Source organism: Bombina bombina, chromosome 1 (assembly GCF_027579735.1).
Source record: "Bombina bombina isolate aBomBom1 chromosome 1, aBomBom1.pri, whole genome shotgun sequence".
Lineage (NCBI taxonomy): Eukaryota > Metazoa > Chordata > Amphibia > Anura > Bombinatoridae > Bombina > Bombina bombina.
In genome coordinates this window covers 1,510,995,787-1,511,021,751 of record NC_069499.1, presented here as the reverse complement: position 1 = coordinate 1,511,021,751, position 25,965 = coordinate 1,510,995,787, and the positions used below count along the sequence as shown (strand labels likewise).

General features: G+C 41.3%; 1 protein-coding gene across 1 annotated transcript in view; it reads right to left on the bottom strand.

Moving 5' to 3' along the window:
• Positions 1 to 506: 506 nt before the first annotated feature.
• The window catches only part of TEX2 (testis expressed 2), a 487,045-nt gene continuing 461,586 nt past the window's right edge, over positions 507 to 25,965 (bottom strand). The window contains exons 10-12 of the mRNA XM_053708096.1: positions 24,082 to 24,291; positions 14,722 to 14,842; positions 507 to 1,203 (exon numbers count right to left, since the gene is read on the bottom strand). Of these exons, the coding sequence (XP_053564071.1) occupies positions 937 to 1,203; positions 14,722 to 14,842; positions 24,082 to 24,291 (598 nt within the window). The 3' untranslated portion in view covers positions 507 to 936. The remainder of the gene's footprint in view (positions 1,204 to 14,721; positions 14,843 to 24,081; positions 24,292 to 25,965) is intronic.

The following is a 25,965-nucleotide window of genomic DNA, read 5'->3' as shown; positions in this document are numbered from 1 at the left end:
ATTATATTATATGAATTATTTAGACAAAAAAAAAAAGCATGGGGCACTGTCCTATGAAGGTCCAAAGATAGCCAACAGCACAAACCCTGGTATGTTTACAGACAATAGAGGAAAAAAAACCTTTATGTTTATCAGCATCTAAGCTTATCATCAAAGAATATGGTGTGTATATGTTTAAAAAATGGTGTGTGTGTGTGTATGTATATATATAAATATAAAATGAGGGTCCACAAATCAGTTTAAAACTTAGGAGCCAGAGACAGTGACATTTGTATATAGATGTATGGGTTAACCCCAAGATTTTAGGAGCCAGGGATATAGTATATATTATATATATATATATAATACACACATACATACACATACACATACATTATATACTATATACACACATACATACACATACACATACATATATATAGATGTAATCTCCACACCATAATTTTAATGAAAATATACACACACACCACATACATTATAGCGTCACCTGTACTATTTACACAGGTACAACATGTACTCCCTCTTATTATGCGTACAAGCTGTAACTGCATATATAATTATGTGACAATCAGGTAGTTATGTACATAAAGGAAAGCTTTACCCGGCTCCACTAGTACAATATGTACAAATGATCATTAGCAAAAGTCCACGCCAATTTTGCCCTCCTTTAATCTATGCAGTTATTCTTTGCTATACTATGCAGTTATTCTTTTGCTATACTAAGCACTGCTTTTAACATGGCCTGACCACCATGCAGTTAAGTGGGGTTTTCTAATGCTTGTTGTCCGGTCCCAGAAAGAAGCAGCTGTGTAAAAGTGACAAATACACATTGCAATGACATCTCTATAGCTAAATCTACATAAAGATGATTTGTTGGCATAATGGTGAGAAACCAAACTACAATAGAATTATTTTTGGAATTCCCTAATACATTTTTCAGTTAGTGTTCTTTGCACCTAAATCATAGGATAACTGCTGTTGGCTAACTTTGAACCTGCAGAGGTCCGGTTTTGGAGAACAAAATACAGCGAAAAAACTTACAAATAAAAATATGCAAATAAACAATACTGTAAACAGCCGCTCTTCACATTTTATGGAGCCATCTGCAACGTCTGATTCTGCTTCCTTTGAGGAACGTGGGTCCATTGCTGAATGCATTATGTTAACATAAACATCATCCATGTTTGGCATGACAAATATTTTCTAGGAAAAACAAAATAAACAATTATTACATGAAAAGCTTTCCTTTTCAAACATTTGCTTTTAAAGGAATACGAGATCTAAAATGATTCCGATAGCGCATGCAATTTTAAACAACTTTCTAATTTACTTATATTATCAATTTCTCTATTCTCTTGGTATAGTTTGTTGAAAAGCAGGGACGTATGCTTAGGAACTGGGTGCTCCGTCGAGATTGCTGCCTCAATGTGTGCATGCCCACAACTATGTAATCGCACTCCACATATGTTTGAAAAGAATGTGTGGAATGTGCTTACGTCATTAGAAACGTGCACACTCGATGAGGGAGGACTAAATTACTAGTATTTTTTATTAAAGTGGCCATATAGATGTACGCCTGCACAGTTAAACATGGTGTTACTAAATATCTACGGCAATGTTCCCTCTAATGAACGCGGCAGCGTGCCCGCACAGTAATTTGTGAGGCCCCACGCACATTTTAATTAAGGTTGCGCCTCACAAGGAGCATTTACAAATCAGAGCGCCAAAAAGCAGTACTGTTTGAAGAGGCAAATGAGGATGCACATGTGGCTCATACTGGAGGTGGAAGGAGCATCTCAACGGTAAGTTTGGCGACTTTATTTTCAACTACCCACTCGTTACAAACTATAGAAGCAGACTGCTAACTGCACTGATCACTGATTGAAGCAACGCCAAGGAGGAAACCACTGTGATCAATGCAGTTAGCAGGCTGTGTGGAATGGTCTGCTTCTATAGTTTGTAACGATTTATGGGAGGACTGGGCACCATCCGTAAATGAATCAGGGCTGACACAGCTCTCTTTATCCAGGGTCAGATTGGTCAGATACCAGTAGACAGCAGTAGTAGCTGTAAGGGGAGCGACCCTGCTTGAGAGTCTGCATTAAGAAATGAGGGAGCTGGAGGCTACGCAACGCCTGAAAAAAGTAAGTTACCAGCCCTGTTACGGTGGGGGGGCTGGCAGCGAGCAATAGGGAGGGAGCAACCACCACCTGTTTTGAGCGCATAGTGCTAACAACGCTTCACTCAACTCAAATAGCACCGCAGTGAGGGGGTGGGATGAGGGGTCTAGAACCTAAAAACTGCTCCAGTGTGACAAGGAGGGAGCAAGCTAGAGGTACTGATCCCATGCCAGATCCTATGACAAGGAGGGAGCAAGCTAGAGTACTGATCCCATGCCAGATCCTATGACAAGGAGGGAGCAAGCTAGAGGTACTGATCCCATGCCAGATCCTATGACAAGGAGGGAGCAAGCTAGAGGTACTGATCCCATGCCAGATACAATGACAAGGAGGGAGCAAGCTAGAGGTACTGATCCCATGCCAGATCCTATGACAAGGAGGGAGCAAGCTAGAGGTACTGGTCCCATGCCAGATACAATGACAAGGAGGGAGGCAAGCTAGAGGTACTGATCCCATGCCAGATCCTATGACAAGGAGTGAGCAAGCTAGAGGTACTGATCCCATGCCAGATCCTATGACAAGGAGGGAGCAAGCTAGAGGTACTGATCCCATGCCAGATCCTATGACAAGGAGGGAGCAAGCTAGAGGTACTGATCCCATGCCAGATCCTTATGACAAGGAGGGAGCAAGCTAGAGGTACTGATCCATGCCAGATCCTATGACAAGAGTGAGCAAGCTAGAGGTACTGATCCCATGCCAGATCCTATGACAAGGAGGGAGCAAGCTAGAGGTACTGAACCCATGCCAGATCCTATGACAAGGAGGGGAGCAAGCTAGAGGTACTGATCCCATGCCAGATCCTATGACAAGGAGGGAGCAAGCTAGAGGTACTGATCCCATGCCAGATCCTATGACAAGGAGGGAGCAAGCTAGAGGTACAGATCCCATGCCAGAATCCTATGACAAGGAGGGAGCAAGCTAGAGGTACTGGTCTCATGCAGATACAATGACAAGGAGGGGAGCAAGCTAGAGGTACTGATCCCATGCCAGATCTAAGACAAGGAGGGAGCAAGCTAGAGGTATGATCCCATGCAGATCCTATGACAAGGAGGGAGCAAGGCTAGAGGTACTGATCCCATGCCAGATCCTATGACAAGGAGGGAGCAAGCTAGAGGTACTGATCCCAAGCCAGATCCTATGACAAGGAGGGAGCAAGCTAGAGGTACTGATCCCATGCCAGATCTATGACAAGGAGGGAGCAAGCTAGAGGTACTGATCCCATGCCAGATCCTATGACAAGGAGGGGAGCAAGCTAGAGGTACTGATCCCATGCCAGATCCTATGACAAGGAGGGAGCAAGCTAGAGGTACTGGTCTCATGCCAGATACAATGACAAGGAGGGAGCAAGCTAGAGGTACTGATCCCATGCCAGATCCTATGACAAGGAGGGAGCAAGCTAGAGGTACTGATCCCATGCCAGATCCTATGACAAGGAGGGAGCAAGCTAGAGGTACTGATCCCATGCCAGATCCTATGACAAGGAGGGAGCAAGCTAGAGGTACTGATCCCATGCCAGATCCTATGACAAGGAGGGAGCAAGCTAGAGGTACTGATCCCATGCCAGATCCTATGACAAGGAGGGAGCAAGCTAGAGGTACTGATCCCATGCCAGATCCTATGACAAGGAGGGAGCAAGCTAGAGGTACTGATCCCATGCCAGATCCTATGACAAGGAGGGAGCAAGCTAGAGGTACTGATCCCATGCCAGATCCTATGACAAGGAGGGAGCAAGTTAGAGGTACTGATCCCATGCTAGATCCTATGACAAGGAGGGAGCAAGCTAGAGGTACTGATCCCATGCCAGATCCTATGGCTGCTCTACTACTTGTCACTTCCCACTACACTAAAGAAATGCAATACTTTTTGTTCATGCTCCTTTGTTTACATGGAACAAATAAGAGTTTGTAACCTTTTATCATTCTCCCAAACTGTATTTCTCATTATGCAGGTAAAACAGAATTTATGTTTACATGATAAATTACTTTCTCCAACTGAGCGGTGTGTCCGGTCCACGGCGTCATCCTTACTTGTGGGATATTCTCTTCCCCAACAGGAAATGGGCAAAGAGCCCAGCAAAGCTGGTCACATGATCCCTCTAGGCCTCCGCCTTCCCCAGTCATTCGACCGACGTAAGGAGGATTATGTGCATAGGAGAAATTCATATGATACAGTGGTGAGACCTGTAGTTAAGAGAAAATAAATTATCAGACCTGATTAAAAAACCAGGGCGGGCCGTGGACCGGACACACGGCCGTTGGAGTAAGTAATTTATCAGGTAAACATAAATTCTGTTTCTCCAACTTAGGTGTGTCCGTCCACGAGCGTCATCCTTACTTGTGGGTAACCAATACCAAAGCTTAGGACACGGGATGAAGGGAGGAGCAAATCAGGTCACCTAATGGACGGCACCATGGCTTGCAAAACCTTTCCTCCCAAAAATACCTCAGAAGAAGCAAAAGTATCAAATTTGTAAAAATTTAGTAAAAGTGTGCAGTGAAAGACCAAGTCGCTGCCTTACATATCTGATCAACAGAAGCCTCGTTTCTTGAAGGCCCATGTGGAAGCCACAGCCCTAGTGGGAATGAGCTGTGATTCTTTCAGGAGGCTGCCGCCGGGACAGTCTCGTAAGCCAATCTGATGATGCTTGTTAATCCAAAAAGAGAGAGAGGTAGAAGGTGCTTTTTGACCTCTCCTTTTACCAGAATAAACAACAAACAAGAAGATGTTTGTCTAAAATCCTTTGATAGCATCTAAATAGAATTTTAGAGCCACGAACTACATCCAAATTGTGCAACAAACGTTCCTTCTTTGAAACTGATTCGGACACAAAGAAGCACGACTATCGTCCTGGTAATGTTTTTGTTAGAAAACAACTTTCGGGAAGAAAACCAGGTTTAGGTACGCAAAACCACCTTATCTGCATGGAACAGCCAGATAAGGAGGAGAACACTGCAGAGCAGATAATTCTGAAACTCTTCTAGCAGAGAAATTGCAACCAAAAACAAAACTTTCCAAGATAATAACTTAATATCAACGGAATGTAAGGGTTCAAACGGAACCCCCTGAAGAACTGAAAGAACTAAATTGAGACTCCAAGGAGGAGTCAAAGGTTTGTAAACAGGCTTGATTCTAACCATAGCCTGAACAAAGGCTTGAACATCTGGCACAGCTGCCAGCTTTTTGTGAAGTAACACAGACAAGGCAGAAATCTGTCCCTTCAAAGAACTTGCAGATAATCCTTTCTCCAAACCTATCTTGAAGAAAGGATAGAATCTTAGGAATTTTTACCTTGTCCCAAGGGGAATCCTTTAGATTCACACCAACAGATATATTTTTTCCATATTTTGTGGTAGATTTTTCTAGTTACAGGCTTTCTGGCCTTAACAAGAGTATCAAGGACAGAATCTGAGAACCCTCGCTTTGATAAGATCAAGCGTTCAATCTCCAAGGCAGTCAGTTGGAGTCGAGACCAGATTCGGATGTTCGAACGGACCTTGAAACAAGAAGGTCTCGTCTCAAAGGTAGCTTCCATGGTGGGAGCCGATGACATATTCACCAGGTCTGCATACCAAGTCCTGCGTGGCCACGCAGGAGCTATCAAGATCACCGATGCCCTCTCCTGATTGATCCTGTCTACCAGCCTGGGGAGAGAGGGAAACGGCGGGGAATACATAAGCTAGTTTGAAGGTCCAAGGTGCTACTAGTGCATCTACTAGAGTCGCCTTGGGATCCCTGGATCTGGACCCGTAGCAAGGAACCTTGAAGTTCTGACGAGAGGCCATCAGATCCATGTCTGGAATGCCCCACAATTTGAGTAATTTGGGCAAAGATTTCCGGATCGGGAGTTCCCACTCCCCCGGATGAAATGTCTGACGACTCAGAAAATCCGCTTCCCAATTTTCCACTCCTTGGGGATGTGGATCGCAGACATAGGTGGCAGGAGTGATTGTCTCGACCGCCCATTGAATGATTTTGGGTCACTTCTTCCATCGCCAGGGATCTCCATTGTTCCCCCCTGATGGTTGATGTACGCAACAGTCGTCATGTTGTTCTGATTGAAACCGGTATGAACTTGGCCTTTGCTAGCTGAGGCCAAGCCTTGAGAGCATTGAATATCGCTCTCAGTTCCAGAATATTTATCGGGAGAAGAGATTCCTTCCCGAGACCAAAGACCCTGAGCTTTCAGGGGTCCCCAGACCGCGCACCCCAGCCCACCAGACTGGCGTCGGTCGTGACAATGACCCACTCTGGTCTGCGGAAGCTCATCCCCCTGTGACAGGTTGTCCAGGACAGCCACCAACGGAGGTGAATCTCTGGATCCTCATGATCTACTTGTATCGTCGGGAGACAAGTCTGTATAGTCCCCATTCCACTGAGCTGAGCATGCACAGTTGTAATGGTCTTAGATGAATTCGCGCAAAAGGAACTATGTCCATTGCCGCTACCATCAAACCTATTACTTCCATGCACTGCGCTATGGAAGGAAGAGGAACAGAATGAAGTATTTGACAAGAGTTTAGAAGTTTTGATTTTCTGGCCTCTGTCAGAAAAATCCTCATTTCTAAGGAGTCTATTATTGTTCCCAAGAAGGGAACCCTTGTTGACGGAGATAGAGAACTTTTTTCTACGTTCACTTTCCACCCGTGAGATCTGAGAAAGGCCAGGACAATGTCCGTGTGAGCCTTTGCTTGTGGAAGGGACGACGCTTGAATCAGTATGTCGTCCAAGTAAGGTACTACTGCAATGCCCCTTGGTCTTAGCACCGCTAGAAGGGACCCTAGTACCTTTGTGAAAATTCTTGGAGCAGTGGCTAATCCGAACGGGGAGTGCCACAAACTGGTAATGCTTGTCCAGAAATGCGAACCTTAGGAACCGATGATGTTCCTTGTGGATAGGAATATGTAGATACGCATCCTTTAAATCCACCGTGGTCATAAATTGACCTTCCTGGATGAAGGAAGAATTGTTCGAATGGTTTCCATTTTGAACGATGGAACCTTGAGAAACTTGTTTAGGATCTTGAGATCTAAGATTGGTCTGAATGTTCCCTCTTTTTTGGAACTACGAACAGATTGGAGTAGAACCCCATCCCTTGTTCTCCTAATGGAACAGGATGAATCACTCCCATTTTTAACAGGTCTTCTACACAATGTAAGAATGCCTGTTTTTTTATGTGGTCTGAAGACAATTGAGACCTGTGGAACCTCCCCCTTGGGGGAAGCCCCTTGAATTCCAGAAGATAACCTTGGGAGACTATTTCTAGCGCCCAAGGATCCAGAACATCTCTTGCCCAAGCCTGAGCGAAGAGAGAGAGTCTGCCCCCCATCAGATCCGGTCCCGGATCGGGGGCCAACATCTCATGCTGTCTTGGTAGCAGTGGCAGGCTTCTTGGCCTGCTTACCTTTGTTCCAGCCTTGCATTGGCCTCCAGGCTGGCTTGGCTTGAGAAGTATTACCCTCCTTGACTTAGAGGACACTAGCACTTGGGGCTGGTCCGTTTCTGCGAAAGGGGACGAAAATTAGGGTATATTTTTTGGCCTTGAAAGACCTATCCTGAGGAAGGGCGTGCCCTTGCCACCCTGTGATATCAGAAATAATCTCTTTCAAGGTCAGGGCCAAACAGCGGTTTTCCCCTTGAAAGGAATGTTAAGCAATTTGTTCTTGGAAGACGCATCCGCTGACCAAGATTTTAGGCCAAAAGCGCTCTCGGCGCCACAATTAGCAAACCCAGAATTTTTCGCCGCTAATCTAGCCAATTGCAAAGTGGCGTCTAGGATGAAAGAGTTAGCCAATTTGAGAGCATGAATTCTGTCCATAATCTCCTCATAAGAAGAATCTTTATTGAGCGCCTTTTCTAGTTCATCGAACCAGAAACACGCTGCTGTAGTGACAGGAACAATGCATGAAATTGGTTGTAGAAGGTTAACCTTGCTGAACAAACATCTTTTTAAGCAAACCCTCTAATTTTTTATCCATAGGATCTTTGAAAGCACAACTATCTTCTATGGGTATAGTGGTGCGTTTGTTTAGAGTAGAAACCGCCCCCTCGACCTTGGGGACTGTCTGCCATAAGTCCTTTCTGGGGTCGACCATAGGAAACAATTTCTTAAATATAGGGGGAGGGACGAAAGGTATGAGGGCCTTTCCCATTCTTTATTTACAATGTCCGCCACCCGCTTGGGTATAGGAAAAGCTTCGGGGGGCCCCGGGACCTCTAGGAACTTGTCCATTTTACATAATTTCTCTGGAATGACCAAATTCTCACAATCATCCAGAGTAGATAACACCTCCTTAAGCAGAGCGCGGAGATGTTCCAATTTAAATTTAAATGTAATCACAGCAGGTTCAGCTTGTTGAGAAATTTTCCCTGAATCTGAAATTTCTCCCTCAGACAAAACCTCCCTGGCCCCCTCAGACTGGTGTAGGGGGGCACTTCAGAACCAATATCATCCAGCGTCCTCATGCTCTACAGTATTTTCTAAAACAGAGCAGGTCCGCGCTTCTTTCGCTGATAAGTGGGCATTTTGGCTAAAATGTTTTTTGAAGTAGAATTATCCATTACAGCCGTTAATTGTTGCATAGTAAGGAGTTATTGGCGCACTAGATGTACTAGGGGCCTCCTGTGTGGGCAAGACTGGTGTAGACGAAGGAGGGGATGATTGCAGTACCATGCTTCTACTCCCCTCACTTGAGGAATCATCTTGGGCATCATTTCTCTATAATTTTTGTGTCACATAAAATCACAGCTATTTAAATGAGAAGGAACCTTGGGCTTCCCCACATACAGAACACAGTCTATCTGGTAGTTTCAGACATGTTTAAACAGCATAAACTTGATAACGAAGTACAAAAAAAACGTTTTAAAATAAAACCGTTACTGTCACTTTAAATTTTAAACTGAACAAACTTTATTACTGCAAATGTGAAAAAGTAGAAAGAATTGTTCAAAATTCACCAAAATTTCACCACAGTGTCTTAAAGACCTTAAAAGTATTGCACGACCAAATTGAAAGCTTTAACCCTTAAAATAACGGAACCGGAGCCGTTTTTTACTTATTTAAACCCCTTACAGTCACCTGGTATCTGCTTTGCTGAGACCCAACCAAGCCCAAAGGGGAATACGATACCAAATGACGCATTCAGAAAGTCTTTTCTATGTATCAGAGCTCCTCACAACATGCATTCTGCAATGTCATGCTTCCCAAAAACAAGGTGCGCAATAGAGGCGCGCGAAAATGAGGCTCTGCCTATGATTAGGGAAAGCCCCTAGAGAATAAGGTGTCCAATACAGTGCCTGCCGGTTATTTTTACATAATTCCCAAGAATAAAATAATTCCTCAAAGCTATGAAGTATAAAATATGCTTATAATATCAATCGTTTTAGCCCAGAAAATGTCTACAGTCTTAAAAGCCCTTGTGAAGCCCTTTTTTTTTTCATTATGTAATAAAAATGGCTTTAACCGGATCCCATAGGGAAAATGACCTGCTTCCTGCATTACATCGTCTTGTAGAAATGTTGTCATACCTCAAGCAGCAAAAGTCTGCTCACTGTTTCCTCCCCAACTGAAGTTAATTCCTCTCTACAGTCCTGTGTGGAATCAGACATCGATTTTAGGAACGGTTGCTAAAATCATTTTCCTCTTACAAACAGAAATCCTTCATCGTCTTATTCCTGTTTCCTGAGTAAATAGTAAACATACCAGCACTATTTTAAAATAACAAACTCTTGTATTGTATAATAAAAACTACAGGTTATAACACCAAAAACTCTAAGCCAATCTCCGTGGAGATGTTGCCTGTACAACGGCAAAGAGAATGTACTGGGGAAGGCGGAGCCTAGGAGGGATCATGTGATCCAGCTTTGCTGGGCTCTTTGCCATTTCCTGTTGGGGAAGAGAATATCCCACAAGTAAGGATGACGCCGTGGACCGGACACAACTATGTTGGAGAAAATAGAATTTCTGTGAGTTTTTTTTATTATTATTTTATTTATTTTTTATTTTGATCAAGTGATAAAACTGCAACACCCTCATTATTTTACATACTGTGCTTTGTACTTTTGGATACCCAGAATAGCTGGCACTTCTCAAGCAAACATGTTTATGAGCTGACAGAAGTAAATGCATAATAGCGATGACATCATTAAACATAAGTGGGTATACAGGGACACCAGCATTATATATCCAGCCCGGTTCATACCCAGACTCTAGAGAGAGACTAACATTCAATTTGTTAAAGCCCTGATTTATTGCTTTATCTTACTTTTGTCACCTGTAATGACACACTAGTGGTATAGATATGGAAACCTGCAAGGACACACTAGTAGTATAGATGTGGATTACCTGCAAGGACACACTAGTGGTATAGATGTGGATTACCTGCAAGGACACACTAGTGGTATAGATGTGGATTACCTGCAAGGACACACTAGTGGTATAGATGTGGATTACCTGCAAGGACACACTAGTGGTATAGATGTGGATTACCTGCAAGGACACACTAGTAGTATATATGTGGATTACCTGCAAGGACACACTAGTGGTATAGATGTGGATTACCTGCAAGGACACACTAGTAGTATAGATGTGGATTACCTGCAAGGACACACTAGTAGTATAGATGTGGAAACCTGCAAGGACACACTAGTGGTATAGATGTGGAAACTTGCAAGGACACACTAGTGGTATAGATATGGATTGCCTGCAAGGACACACTAGTAGTATAGATGTGGATTACCTGAAAGGACACACTAGTAGTATAGATGTGGATTACCTGCAAGGACACACTAGTAGTATAGATGTGGACTACCTGCAAGGACACACTAGTAGTATAGATGTGGATTACCTGCAAGGACACACTAGTGGTATAGATGTGGAAACCTGCAAGGACACACTAGTAGTATAGATGTGGATTACCTGCAAGGACACACTAGTAGTATAGATGTGGATTACCTGCAAGGACACACTAGTAGTATAGATGTGGGAAACCTGCAAGGAACACATAGTGGTATAGATGTAGAAACTTGCAAGGACACACTAGTGGTATAGATATGGATTACCTGCAAGGACACACTAGTAGTATAGATGTGGATTACCTGAAAGGACACACTAGTAGTATATATGTGGATTACCTGCAAGGACACACTAGTAGTATAGATGTGGACTACCTGCAAATACACACTGGTAGTATAGATGTGGACTACCTGCAAGGACACACTAGTAGTATAGATGTGGATTACCTGCAAGGACCACACTAGTAGTATAGATGTGGACTACCTGCATGGACACACTAGTAGATATAGATGTGGATTAACCTGCAAGGACACACTAGTAGTATAGATGTGGGAAACCTGCAAGGACACACTAGTAGTATAGATGTGGAAAACCTGCAAGGACACACTAGTAGTATAGATGTGGAAACCTGCAAGGACACACTAGTAGTATAGATGTGGAAATGGATTATAACTTTTCTATAGACACTATACTACTACTGATGCTTTCTGCCCAATTGTCAGGTCGTGTGAATTCTTCTTTGCTCAGAGTAGTAGCAGGTCCACACAGCTGTAAAATTAGAGGGAACATTGGTCTACAGGGATATTTTTGCTTCAATTATGGAAAGTTTTTCACAGCTTGTCTCCACCATTTTAAGTGCATATTAAAAACTTTTGTAAAAGTGGAGAGAGAGATATGCACAGCTGAGCAGTCAAAAACCTTCCGTAATTTAATAAAAAATGACCCTGTGGAAATGTCATAGAAGCATGCTTAAATGTGCAGGTGCGCATCTGCATGGCCACTTTAATAAATGCGAGTAGTAATTTAGCCCCCTCATCGAGATTTGCTACCTCAATGTGCGCATGCTTCCAATTACATAATCACATTCCACACATTCTTTTCAAACATACTGACTTATCTAAAGCTTATTATTTTAAGACTTTTTTTTTTTTTTTTTAAACTCTTGATTATGTTTCGTTCATTTTGAGTGGATATCTATATTGTAAGTTCCCACGGGAATAAGGCCCTCAATTCCCCCTGTATTTGTCTGTACAATTTTGTCTTTTATTGTATTGTTTCTCAGTTGTACTTTTATCCTTGTACCCATGGGCAGCTCTGCGGAATCTGTTGGCGCTTTACAACTAAAGAAGAAGAATATTTTCTGGATGTATTCTCCTTGTTATTTAGGTTTCTATAAAGTATTTTTTTTTTTAAATAAGTACATTAATTGCCTCAAAGAAACAAATATGTTGCATATCTCAAAATGTTCGGGAAATTATTTCGACATTATTGCCAACATCATCCCCTCTAAATTACAAGACAATGGCACCCAAAGCTAAGACAAATACCGGCACTCACAGTTTCACAAGATGGGTACTGATACCAGTGTTCCAAATCTCATAAGATGTGTACTTATACTGATACCAGTGTTTACAGACTCATAACATGGGTACTTATACTGATACCAGCGTTTACAGAATCATAACATGGGTACTTATACTGATACCAGTGTTCCAAATCTCATAAGATGTGTACTTATACTGATACCAGCGTTTACAGAATCATAACATGGGTACTTATACTGATACCAGCGTTTACAGAATCATAACATGGGTACTTATACTGATACCAGTGTTCCAAATCTCATAAGATGTGTACTTATACGGATACCAGTGTTTACAGAATCATAACATGGGTACTTATACTGATACCAGCGTTTACAGAATCATAACATGGGTACTTATACTGATACCAGCGTTTACAGAATCATAACATGGGTACTTATACTGATACCAGTGTTCCAAATCTCATAAGATGTGTACTTATACGGATACCAGTGTTTACAGAATCATAACATGGGTACTTATACTGATACCAGTGTTTAAAGACTCATACCATGGGTACTTATGCTGATACCAGCGTTTACAGAATCATAACATGGGTACTTATACTGATACCAGTGTTCCAAATCTCATAAGATGTGTACTTATACTGATACCAGCGTTTACAGAATCATAACATGGGTACTTATACTGATACCAGCGTTTACAGAATCATAACATGGGTACTTATACTGATACCAGTGTTCCAAATCTCATAAGATGTGTACTTATACTGATACCAGCGTTTACAGAATCATAACATGGGTACTTATACTGATACCAGCGTTTACAGAATCATAACATGGGTACTTATACTGATACCAGTGTTCCAAATCTCATAAGATGTGTACTTATACTGATACCAGCGTTTACAGAATCATAACATGGGTACTTATACTGATACCAGCGTTTACAGAATCATAACATGGGTACTTATACTGATACCAGTGTTTAAAGACTCATACCATGGGTACTTATGCTGATACCAGCGTTTACAGAATCATAACATGGGTACTTATGCTGATACCAGTGTTTACAGAATCATAACATGGGTACTTATACCAGTGTTTACAGTTTCATAATATGGGTACTTATACTGACAACCGCTCTCGCTAAGTCTCACAAAATAGGTACTTCTGGGAAATGTCCCTCCAGAAGACTGACCTGGATAGGTGTATTTTTTTATTATTTTTATATAACCTTATTAAATGTACAATTCTCTTGTGACTTTTTATTAAATTAAGATCATATTACCTTGGAAAAAAAACGTGACTGATGGCTTAATAAAATGGCAGTCACAGTTTAAATTTGCAGCCATGTCATTCTTTTTAAGATTTATGCATGCGAAAACATTAAAAGCCTGAAGTTTGTACATGATTGAGTGACAGGCCAAGCCTTTCAGTCACTGTAAATCTTTTATTTGCAAAATAACACTTATGTTTTGTCACCCAGTAAATGTTCTTGTATACTCTAACAGCAACTGACACAAACATAATGCAGCATGGAGGATGTTTTTTCTTTCAGAAGTAAAAAACAAGCTGTGCGAACATTAATAAAAGGTGGGAGTTTTATTTATTTATTAGTACAGACATTTTTCATCAAAGCTGCAAAATAATTTCTTTTTAAACGGTCTGCAAAATATATAATGAATAGAACACAACGGATGGATGCAAAGAAAACGGAGGATGAATTAATCAGTATAATGAGATATATTTGTGCTCTCCACAGAAAGTTTTCAAGCCTGGTGGCATTACAAGTGGGGGACAGTGTAATACTTTGCCATATTGTAACATTTTCTGTTATACTATAAATGTTACGAAAGCTATCCAAAGCACAAACCTAATTGCATAATCTAAATCAAAATCGATTTTCATGATAATTTGTCCAACAAACATGAAATAAATGTAATTTTAGCTAAATATTTGCTTAAATTGTAGCCAGGTGGTGTCCTGTTTTAGATTTGTGTTTGTATTACATTTTTGGATAATATTGAAATTGAGTACCCCCATTTGTCTAACCCTGGCGATACGTATTTATAACAAGTTTATCATTAGCATCTCAGAAATACCATAAAATGAAACTAAGTATCACAGCTGTGGGCAGCAGAGAACAAATTCATTTCTTCCAGTTACAAATTGTAAAATAAAAATGACAATCATTATGGGCTTACCAAGAATTCCTGTTCTAATTTCTTCTCTATCCATTCAGTAACATGGGCCAAGGTCACCTCTCGTTCGCCAAGCTTAGGCCGAGCTTTCAATTCCAAATATGGCGGTTTTCGGAATCCGTACCTTAAATGACATAACAAATCACAAATTTAGCTCCTCCATTTGTTTCAGTTCTTAGAAACTGCCTGCAGGGCCTGCTTTAAAAAGGAAATCTCACTAAGGCCCCCGATGATTGAAAGTGCTGCGAGGCAGGGATATATTTAAAGTGATCCGACGTAATGTCAAGAATGCCGGTGAAATACTAAAAAGTGCCAACATTACACTTTAAGGACAGCGTCGCAGAGAGGCATTTTACTATATATCGCAATGGGTGGCGATGCTGGTGAAATATTCTAAATTTTTTAGAATAGGGCTTTGATTTGAGCACACCCCTAAAAAAAGCTATGTTCACTTTTAGGGCAATGATCCTACCAATTTCAGGTCAATCTTTTTTATTTAGATTAGTTTTTAGATTAGTGCGCTTAACCTTGGCGGCAGCTAAAGAGCTGTAACTTCTTTATAACACTGCCCTTACAAAATGTGGGGGGGTTTACTTTTATTGTAGAATATGGCTGTATTTTTATGTGAAAAAGAACTATGTAACTACAAAAAGCCCTTCTAAGGGCTAATGTTACAGTAACATTTAGTGTTAGCTTAGGGTGTTTTTTTAAAGAGGGCCTTAGTTTTAGTATAGGCATAACTGTGTTTTTGTTGTTTGTTTTATTTTTTTGGGTAGTGTTGGTTTTTCCCCCCTGTAATGTTAGGTTTAGTTATTTTTTTGTAAATTTAGTGTTTGCTTTTTTTTTGTAACTTAGGGGGTGTTTATGTTAAAGTATGGGTAGTTTGCGTTGGGAGATTGTGGCGGATTAGGGGTTAATAGGTTAGGGGGGTGGTTAGGTCTTTAGGTTATGGCAGATTTGGGGTTATTAGTGTAGTGTGCGGGGGTTAGGGCTTGTAATAGGTTAATAGTTTAGTGTAGCATTGCATTTATATCTAATGTTAAATTGAGCATTGTCATGTATAATGCATATTATTTTAAGTACTGTAATTTGAAATGTTTTAAAAGAGGAATCGATGAGAATTGTGCTATATCATAATTATTTTCTTTTTGCAGATGACTGGTATGAACAGATAAAGGGAACAGCAATGGGCTCCAATGTCACCCCATCATATGCCAACCTATTCATGGGACAAATTGAAGAGAAGGCTGTATATGAAAATGTACTATTTAAACTTTATGGAGCAGCCTGGTGGCGCTTCATAGATGATGTGTTTGGCGTATGGTGGGGTGACATTGACACCCTTCTCTGTTTTGTAGAACAGCTTAACAATGCAGTTAATGGAGTGAAATTTACCGTTTCCTTCAGTGAGGAAAGTATTGTATTTTTAGATACTATAATATACAGGAATGCAAAGGGTTTGTTAAATGTAGATATTCATAGGAAACCAACTGACAGAAACACATTATTAGCGTATGATAGTTATCACCCTGATCGCTAAAGAATTCTCTTCCAACGCAGCAGAGCTGAGAGTTAAAAGAATAGTAACTAATAATTCTTTAGCGGAACGAGGTAGATAGAAATGGCTATGAAGTTTGAGGATAGAGGATATCCGCGGGCTCTATGGTGAAGAGAGAAGAAGGGTTCTAGAGAAGTACCAAATAGAAAAGAAAAAAAGTCACAGCGCATAGTCTGTGTCACTCAACATAACCCCTACAGTAAGGATCTCTAGGATCATATACAAACCAATGGAACATTCTGAGGGATTGTAATCCTGACATCAGAGCCTTTAAAGATCTCCCTATGATGGCCTACAGGAGGGTAACTAATTTAAAGGATATGTTAGTAAAGAGTGATTGTGGGATCTAGGAAAGTACAGAGTCAAACATATATAACATCTAAAAAACACATGCACTTCCCCTTGTTTGGGATGTGCCAGCTGCAATGCAGTAATTAAAGGTAAAGATTTTCTGCATCCTTAAACAGGTAGAAAGTTTAGGATTAGGGAACATTATACGTGTGACTCATCCTATGTCGTCTACCTAATAAAGTGTCCCTGTTCTAGAATTTACTTGGGGGAGACCACCAGGAAGGTGAGAGATAGGATGAGTCAACACAGGTCTAATATTCGTTGTGGAGACCGAAATGCTGCAGTATCCAGTCACTTTTTAGAAGCTGGGCACAGCATAAGCCAACTTAGGTGGCAAATCATTGATGGCATAGGTAAATTATGCAGAGGGGGCAATAGGGAACAACTATTGAAACAAAAGGAATCCTTTTGGATCCATAAACTTAATACTATGGTACCGGTAGGCCTAAATAGGGAGTTGGATTTTGCTGTGATTCTTTAAGGCTATTGTCTAGTATAGGTATTTTATATTTGTTATAGGTTTGCACATTAGAATGAGTTGATAATAAGGGGATGGTATAGAAATCTAAGCAGTTTGTTTGTATAGAATGTACTATGGTATGATGTCAGCAGGTGGCGCTAATACTATTAGGAGCTATTATAAGTGTGTGAAGGGTTAAGTATTTCCATATAAAGATTCAGTGCACTCCTGTGAACTCTATGCATGATTGCTCCGAAACATTGCATTTGTTTGTACCCCACTACAATAAACTCCTAAGTTTGGTTTATAAAATTGGTGTCTGTGGATTCTTTCAAGATTTTTGTAATTTAAAATGTAGATATTTTTTATATTTTACTTTATTATTTCTTTCCAATGGCATGGAGTCCACAAATCCATTCAATTACTAGTAGAATTCAACTCCTGGCCACTCAGGTGGAGGCAAACACCTCAGCAAAGCTTCAAGTATACTCCCACTACCACACAACATCCCCCAGTCATTCTTTGCCTGTGTAACATTGCAGGTAATGTGCGAAGGTGTCTGAAGAAATCAAGTTGTTAATCCTTTATTGGGTAATTTTCCCTGCAAGCAAGGATTGGGGTTATGCTGTGTCTATGTAATTCTCTTTAGTAAGAGTAATGGTGGCTTTTAGCAGTTGGAAGACAGTGAGGTGGTCTTTGCTTACCTTCCAACATTTTTGCTACCCCTATATAGAAAACCCAGGGTTGGTTACTCTTTTTTTTTTTTTATCTATAGGTCTATGTCAGTGAGGATTCTGTCACACCTGTTTGCTGTACCTGCCCTACAGCGGACCCACAGATAAGTGCTTTTACCTTCTAGGTGAGAAGGATGCAGCACTTAAGAGTTCCTTGTTTTGAAAAAAAAAGAAGGATACTTAAAGAACAAGGTGCCTCCTTATGGGACTGAATATCCCTTTTAAAAGTTGGGGATTTATTGGGCAGCAGTTCAGGGCACTGTTCTGTCATGTGAAGTTTTTTTTTTATTTTTTGATTTCTTTGCACAAGTTTACCTTTTATTTAGTTTGGGTAATATCTCTTTAAGAAAGTTGTTGGACTGCACCTTACTTTTGAATTTGTGATCATGTGACACTCTGTTACTTCCTGAGTGCTGAAACAGTTCGTTCTAGCCGGCTATTTGAAACCCGGATTTTCAAGGAGACAGACGGATTTTCTGGCATTCAAATCGTTTTTCCTTCCTGTCAATTCTCTCTGATGTTTGCAGCTTTCTAGGATCTGCATTTGAACAGGATTTATCTGCTGGTGTGAATTGGATTCCTAGTTACCGGTTGGGTGATGTTCTCCCAGCATGGCTGGGGTGTAGAGGTGCCGGTTTTGTTCCCCCTTGCCTTAATAAGGTTTTATTATCTAAGGATAAGGATTCCTTATCTGCGCCTTCTTTTTCTCAGGATAATGCTGTTCAGGGGTTGTCTTAGCCTTCTGCTAATATGTCCCAGTCTTTGACAGATTCACTTGCAGTGCCCTGCGGTTCCTCTCAGTCTCTGGAGTGTTTGTTTGCCCTAAAGATTTTGCTGAACAGTTGCGCTTCTGCCAGTTTCTGCTGCCCTAAGTGCTTGACCTAGTTCTGGTAAAAGGAAGAAGAAATCTAAGAACATTTCTATGGGTTCTGATTCCGCCAAGACTGATTTGGTTATTCTTTCTCAGTTATCTAGCGAGGATCCTTTCCTCTGCAGCTTCTGAGGGCGAGATCTCTGATTTCAGAATCTGCAGTTCCTAGTACAATAGATTCTGAGAAGGTTAATTTTTAGATTTAAACTGGAGCATCTCCGTTTACTTTTGAAGGAGGTTTTTAGCTACTTTGATGACTCTGAACCTGTTGCATGAGGGGTCCTAAAAAGGATAATAAACTGAATAGAGTTTTTGATGTAAAACCTTAATCTGTGGAGGCTTTTCCTGTTCCAGATCGCATGCCTGACATATCTCAAGAATGGGAGAAGCCAGGTGTTCCTTTTAACCCATCTCCTGTGTTTAAAAAGATGTTTCCTGTGGCTGGATTCAGGTGCGAGATCTGTGGCGCACCGTTCCTAGAGTAGAGGGCGCTATATCTAACCTTAGCCAGGAGAACTACTAGTTCCTCTTGAGGATAGTTCCTCTTTTAGAGACCCTATGGATAAGAAACTGGAGGGTTATTTAAGAAAGAAGTTTTCTCCATCGGGTTTGCAGTGGCAACCAGCTTTGCTAGTATTCGCGAAAGTTGCTGGTGCAGCCTTCTTATTAGTGTGACTCTTTATCTTATTGAATTTCAGAGGAGACTACTATTGAGGAGATCCAGGGTAGGATCAAGACCTCTAAAGTCTGCTAATACTTTTATTTCTAATGTCAGTATGCAAATTGTTAGGCTGAGAGCCCAAGATTTCTAGTTTTGCGATACAAGCCCCGCAAAGCCCTTTGGTTAAGCCTTGGCTTGCAGACTTGTAAATCCAAGCTTCTGTCTCTACCTTTTAAGGGTAAGACTTTATTATGATCCTGGTCTGGCAGAGTTTCATTTCCACTGTTACTGGTGGAAAGGGAGTTTTTTTACCTACAGGATAAGAATAGACCCAAGGGTCATCAGACTTCTAATTTTACGTTCCTTTCGTATCTTCAAAGGACACGAGATCTTCCTCGACTTCTAGATCTGAGCAAGCCCAAGACTCTCTTGGAGAGCTAGCCAGCCCTGGAACAAGGGTAAGCAATCCCAGAAAACCTTCAGCTTGAGTCAGCATGAAGAGCCGTGTCCACCGATCCAGTCTCTGGATCAGGTAGGGGGCAAGGCTTTCCTTTTTTCAGCAGGCTTGGATTCCCCCCCGACGTTTCCTAGATCTTTGGGCAGTGGATGCAGTCTAACAGGCGATACAGGATAGGATTCAAGTCTTGTCCCCCGAGGGACAGATTCCTATTATCAGGATTATCAGGACCTTCTTAAACTGGCTTAGGGATTTAGTCCTCTCTGGTAGTGATTATCCAAGTTCCTCTCGCAGAACAGGGGTCAGGGTTTTTTTTTTTCAAATCTTTTTGTAGTTCCCAAAGAGGAGGGACGTTTCGACCCCATTCTAGACTTAAAGTCTCTCAACAAGTTTTCAAGGTCCTGTCCTTCAAAATGGAGACCTATTCGTTTTCTATTTTCCATCTAGTACCAGAGGTGTCCAGTTTATGACCACTATAGAACCCCTAAAGGATGCGTATCTTCATGTGCCTATCCACAGGGAACATTTCAAGTTTCTGAGGTTCGCTTTGTTGGATCAACATTTCCAATTTGTAGCCCTTCCTTTCGGCTTCGCCACTGCTCTTCGAATCTTTACGAAGGTTCTAGGGCTCTTTTGGCTGTGGCCAGATCTCTAGGGATTGCGGGGACTCCTTACCTGGGACGATATCTTGGTCCCAGGCGCCATCTTTTCAGTTAGCAAGATCCCATACAGATTCTCTGTTAGCTATTCTCGCTCTCATGGGTGGAATGGTGAATCTAGGAAAAGTTCCTAGGTGCCAAGTACCAGGGTATGTTTTCTGAGGTAGAAATTCCAGCTTCTGGAGGCCCTGTCCCTCTTCAGTCCTCTGTTCGTCCATCAGTGGCTGTATGCATGGAAGTAATTGGTCTCATGGTGGCATCCATGGACATTATTCTGTTTGCTTGCTTCCATTTGAGACCTCTACAGTTATGTATGCTCAAATCAATGGAACCCACTCAGATCTCTCTCAGAGGATAGGTTTAGACTTTCAGACAAGGATGTCTGTCTTGGTGGATCTCCCAGGACCATTTGTTTTAGGGCACTTGTTTCCCTAAAACCTTCTTTGGGACACTTGTGTGACCACTGATGCCAGCCTGTTAGGGACCCCAAAACCTGCTCCCCAGCCTAAGGAGTTCAGGAACTTTGGACTCAGAAGGAGTCTGCCCTCCCTATAAATATCCTAGAATTGAGAGCAATTCTAAATGCTCTATCAGCTTGGCCTCAACCGAGTTTTAGTCCAGTTATCAGATTTCAATCGGACATCACTTCGGTGGCGTATATCAACCACCAAGGAGGAACTTGGAGCTTGTTAGCTATGAAGGCAGTGACTCGCATTCCTTCAGTGGGCAGAGTCTCACAATTGTCATCTCTCTACCATTCATATCCCCAGGGGTGGACAACTGGGAAGCGGAATTATCTGAGCAGGCAGACGTTTCATCCAGGGGAATGGGCCTCTCCATCCAGAAGTTTTCTCGATGTTAACCCTAAAGTAGTGAGTTTTGGAGCTGGATCTGATGGCATCTTGTCCTAAACGCCAAGCTTCCAAGATACAGAGCAAAGATCAAGAGATCCCTAAGCAGCTCTGGTAGTTGCCCTGGCAGTGCCATGGGATTTGGTCTAATTTATCCGGTTGCCCTCCTTCCTCGGTGTGATAGCTAATATCCAACAGGAGCAGGCTTCAGTGATTCTAATAGCTCCAGCATGGTCTTGCAGAACTTGGTTTGCAGCCACCTAGTGAGGATGTCGTCATTTTCCCTGTGAAAATTGCCTTTGAGGAAGGATCTTCTACTTCAGGTCCCTTCCTCCATCCAAACTTAATCTCTCTGAAGTTAAATGCTTGGAGATTGAACGCTTAGTCTTGTCAAGACGAGTTTTTTCTGTGAAAGTTATTGAGACTATAATTCAGGCTCGTAAGCCTGTTACTCGCAAGACTTATTATAAGGTATGGAATATATCCTTCATCTGGTGCAGATATAGGGTTTTTTCTTTGGAGTCAGGTGGAGAATTCCCTGTATTCTGTCCTTTCTTCAGGAGGGGCCCTGGAGAAGGGTTTATCAGTCAGTACCCTAAAGGGTCAGATTTCAGCTCTGTCGATTCTTCTGCAGAAGCATCTGCAATCTTTTGTCCAGACTGTGGTTAGAATCAGGCCTGTGTTTAGGTCAATTGCTCCTCCTCTGAGTCTTAATCTGTTTTTTAAAGTTCTGCAGCAGGCTACATTTGAGCCTATGCATTAGTTTGATATCAAGTTATTGTCCTGGAAAGTTTTGTTTCTGCTGGCAGTTTCCTCTGCCCGTAGAGTCGGAGTTTCGGCTCTACAGTGTGATTCTTATACTTCATGCAGATAAGGCGGTTCTCCATACTAAATTAGGATTTCTACCTAAGGTGGTCTCGGAATGCAATATTAACCAAGAATGGCTGTTCCTTCATTTGTCCTAATCCTTCCTCTAAGAAGGATCGGTTTTTGCACAATCTGGATGTTGTGTGTGCTTTAAGGTTCTATTTACAGGCTACAAAATATTTTCCTCAATCTTCTGCTCTTTTTATTGTCTTTTCAGGTGAACGAAGGGGTCAGAAGGCCACTTCTTCTACTCTCTCCTTCTGGTTGAGTTATTCGATTTGCTTATGAGACAGCGGACAGCAGCCTCCAGAGAAAATGACGGCTCACTCCACTAGGGCTGTCGCTTCCTCTTGGGCCTTTAAAAATTATGCTTCTATGGAACAGATATGCAAGGTGGCCACTTGGTCATCATTGCATACATTTTACATCTTTGATGTTTTTGCCTCAGCTGAGGCTTCTTTTGGGAGGAAAGTTCTTCAAGCAGTGGTGCTTTCTGTTTAAGTTTGCCTGTCTTGTGTATCTCTCCCTTCCATTCTGTGGACTCTAGCTTTGGTATTGGTTCCCACTAGTAATTGAATGGATTTGTGGACTCTCCAAGCCGTTGGAAAGAAAACATATTTTATACTTACCTGATAAATTCTGTTCTTTCCTGGCATGGTCCACGACCTGCCCTTATTTTTAAGACAGCTTTTTGTAATTTTTCTAAACCTCAAGCACCTCTATACCCTTTGTGTCTTCTTCTCTTTCCATAATTCCTCGGCTGAATGACTGGGGATTGTGGGTAGTAGGAGGATACTTAAAGTTTTGCTGGGGTGTTCTTTGCCTCCACCTGGTGGCCAGGAGTTGAATTCCCACTAGTAATTGAATGGATTCGTGGACCCTCCATGCCAGGAAAGAAAATAATTTATCAGGTAAGTATAAATTATGTTTTTAAGCACAAATATATAATTTTAATGATATATTTATGTTAAAAATAATAAAATGAACATTATATACAATACTTAAAATAATATGCATTATACATGACAATGCCTATCATTTTAACATTGGATATAAATGTAGCGAAATATCATAGGGAGGCTTTTTTTTGTATACTTTGTTAGTTCATTAGACTGCAGATATTACACTGATGTAGGCGTTCTGCGGGAGTTAGCTGGGCTTTCTAGGGGGAGTAACCTGTACTTTGATAGGGATACATTGCCAGCAGTGCTATATATTTCAATCTCTGAAGTACAGGTTACAAGTAGGGAGTCAGTCATGTTTGTCTAGCCACCTTTTCAGTGGCGAGACTTTACAGTGTGACGCAGGTGGTGTAGGTGTAGTTTACAGTTAGGTCACACAGGGCGTTATTTGAAGTTTCCTACACAGAAATCGTGTTTGGTTTCAGTGAGCGCACTGTCTGCGCTGTGTAGGAACAATTAAAATATGCTCCCACCCCCCAAATGCAGAAAGTGCCGACAAGTGGCGATGACAGTGATGTTTTGCTGACGTGGCGCTCCCCATTATATCCTATGGGAGACACATCGCCCCCTATTATTACAATATATTGACATATGTTGATGCTTTGAATATTTTAAATGTTTAAAAAGGGATAGGAAAGTCAAAATTAAACTTGCATGATTCAAACAGAGCATGTTATTCAAAATTGACTTAGTATTCTTTATTGGAAAAAAAAATATGTATGTATCCTACACTACTGGGAGCTAGCTGGTTATTGGTGGCCACATACTTTTGTCATCAGATGTTTTCAGCTAGCTCCCAATCGTGCACTACTGACTTTAGCTATGTGTTTAATGCTTCTGCAGGGGATAAACACACACTTATATACAAGCAATAGTGCAATAATAAAATGCTATTGTATAATGGAGCATTGATGAACGCCATATATATTTACCATATCCTATCTGTAGGAGGAGGTGGAATGTTAATTGTAAGGGTTCCTCTGCACTCCTGCACCTCCACGGTTAGCAGCAGAGGTGTATTGGAGACTTCTTCTATCTTTTTCTTGATGAATTCAGTCTCGGTTGCTTTCTGAAAATATTTTGACTTGGTTATTTTATCCACAAACCGCATGATCTTGCTTGTTCGATGTGGTCCTGCGTAGCTGAAATCACAAGAGGTGCGACGTTAATGGGGATCGTTATCTGCAGCAGCTCAAAAATGTTTTGTTAGGAGATAACCAAATGCTGATACTGGGAATCCCCCTGCTTTATCACATTAGAGAGACAACTTAAAAAGACACAAAACTCACATTTTTCTTTCATGACTCAGAGCATGCAATTTTAGACAATTTCTAATTTACTTCCATTATCACATTTTGTTTGCTCTCCTGATATCTTTTTTGAAAAGCAGGGACATAAGGTCAGGGGTGTGCACGTGTCTGGCGCACTATATGGCAGGACTTTTGCAAGAATGTTAGCCATTTGCAAGAGCACTAGATGGCAGCACTATTTCCTGCCATGTAGTGCGTCAGATGCCTACCTAGGTATCCCATCAACTCAGAAAACCACTGGAACAAAGCAAAACTAGAATTACATTTGAAAGTTCTGCCTGAATCACATATATCTCTTTAAAATCTAGCATCAAAATACATTTGTTTCCAATTAATTTACATAGTAACTGTTTGTTCTTTTACATTCATGCACAACATTGTCAACATCAAAGCCATAATTAAACTTTCATGATACAAAACACAAATGATGCTAACCAGATAATTTAATTTCCTTCTGTATAAGGGGAGTCCATGGCATCATTCCTTACTGTTGGGAAATACTGAACCTAGCCACCAGGAGGAGGCAAAGACACCCCAGCCAAAGGCTTAAACTTAAAGGGACATGAAACCCACATTTTTTATTTCATGATTTAGAAAGAGCATGTAATTTTAAACAACTTTATAATTTACTTCTATTATCTAATTTGCTTCATTCTCTTCTTCATACTTTGCTGAAAAGCATATCTAGATATGCTCAGTAGCTGCTGATTGGTTGCTGCCCATAGATGCCTCGTGTGATTGGCTCACCCATATACATTGCTATTTATTTAACAAAGGATAGCTAAATAATGAAGAAAATTAAATAATAGAATAAAATTGGAATGTTGTTTAAAATTGTATTCTCTATCTGAATCATGAAAGAAAATGTTTGGGTTTAGTGTCCCTTTAAATACCTCTCCCACTTCCCCTATCCCCGAGTCATTCTGCCGAGGGAACAAGGAACAGTAGGAGACATATCAGGGTATAAATGGTGCCAGAAGAAAAACATAATTTAGAGGGCCGCCCATCAGAGAACCCCCATGGACTCTCCTTATACAAAAGGAAATAAAATTATCTGGTAAGTATAATTTATGTTTTTCTTCTTAATATAAGGAGAGTCCACGCCATCATTCCTTACTGTTGGAAAAACTATACCCAAGCTCTAGAGGACACTGAATGGAGGAACAAAAAGAGAGGCGGACCCTAATCTGAGGGCACCACACCCTGCAAAATCTCTCTCCCGAAAGCTGCTTCAGCCAAAGCATAAACATCAAACTTGTAAAATTTAGAAGTAGTATGTAAGGAGGACCAGGTAGCCGCCTTACAAATTTGATCCAGAGGCCACTGCTCTAGTAGAATGAGCCGTAATCCTTTTAGGAGGTTTATGTCCCGCTGTCTCATAAGCTAAGCGGATAACACTCCTTAACCAAAAAGATAAGGAAGTCGAAGAGACCCTCTAACCCGTACGCTTCCCGGAATAGACAACAAACAAAGCAGAGGTTTGTCTAAAATCCTTAGATAGAACTT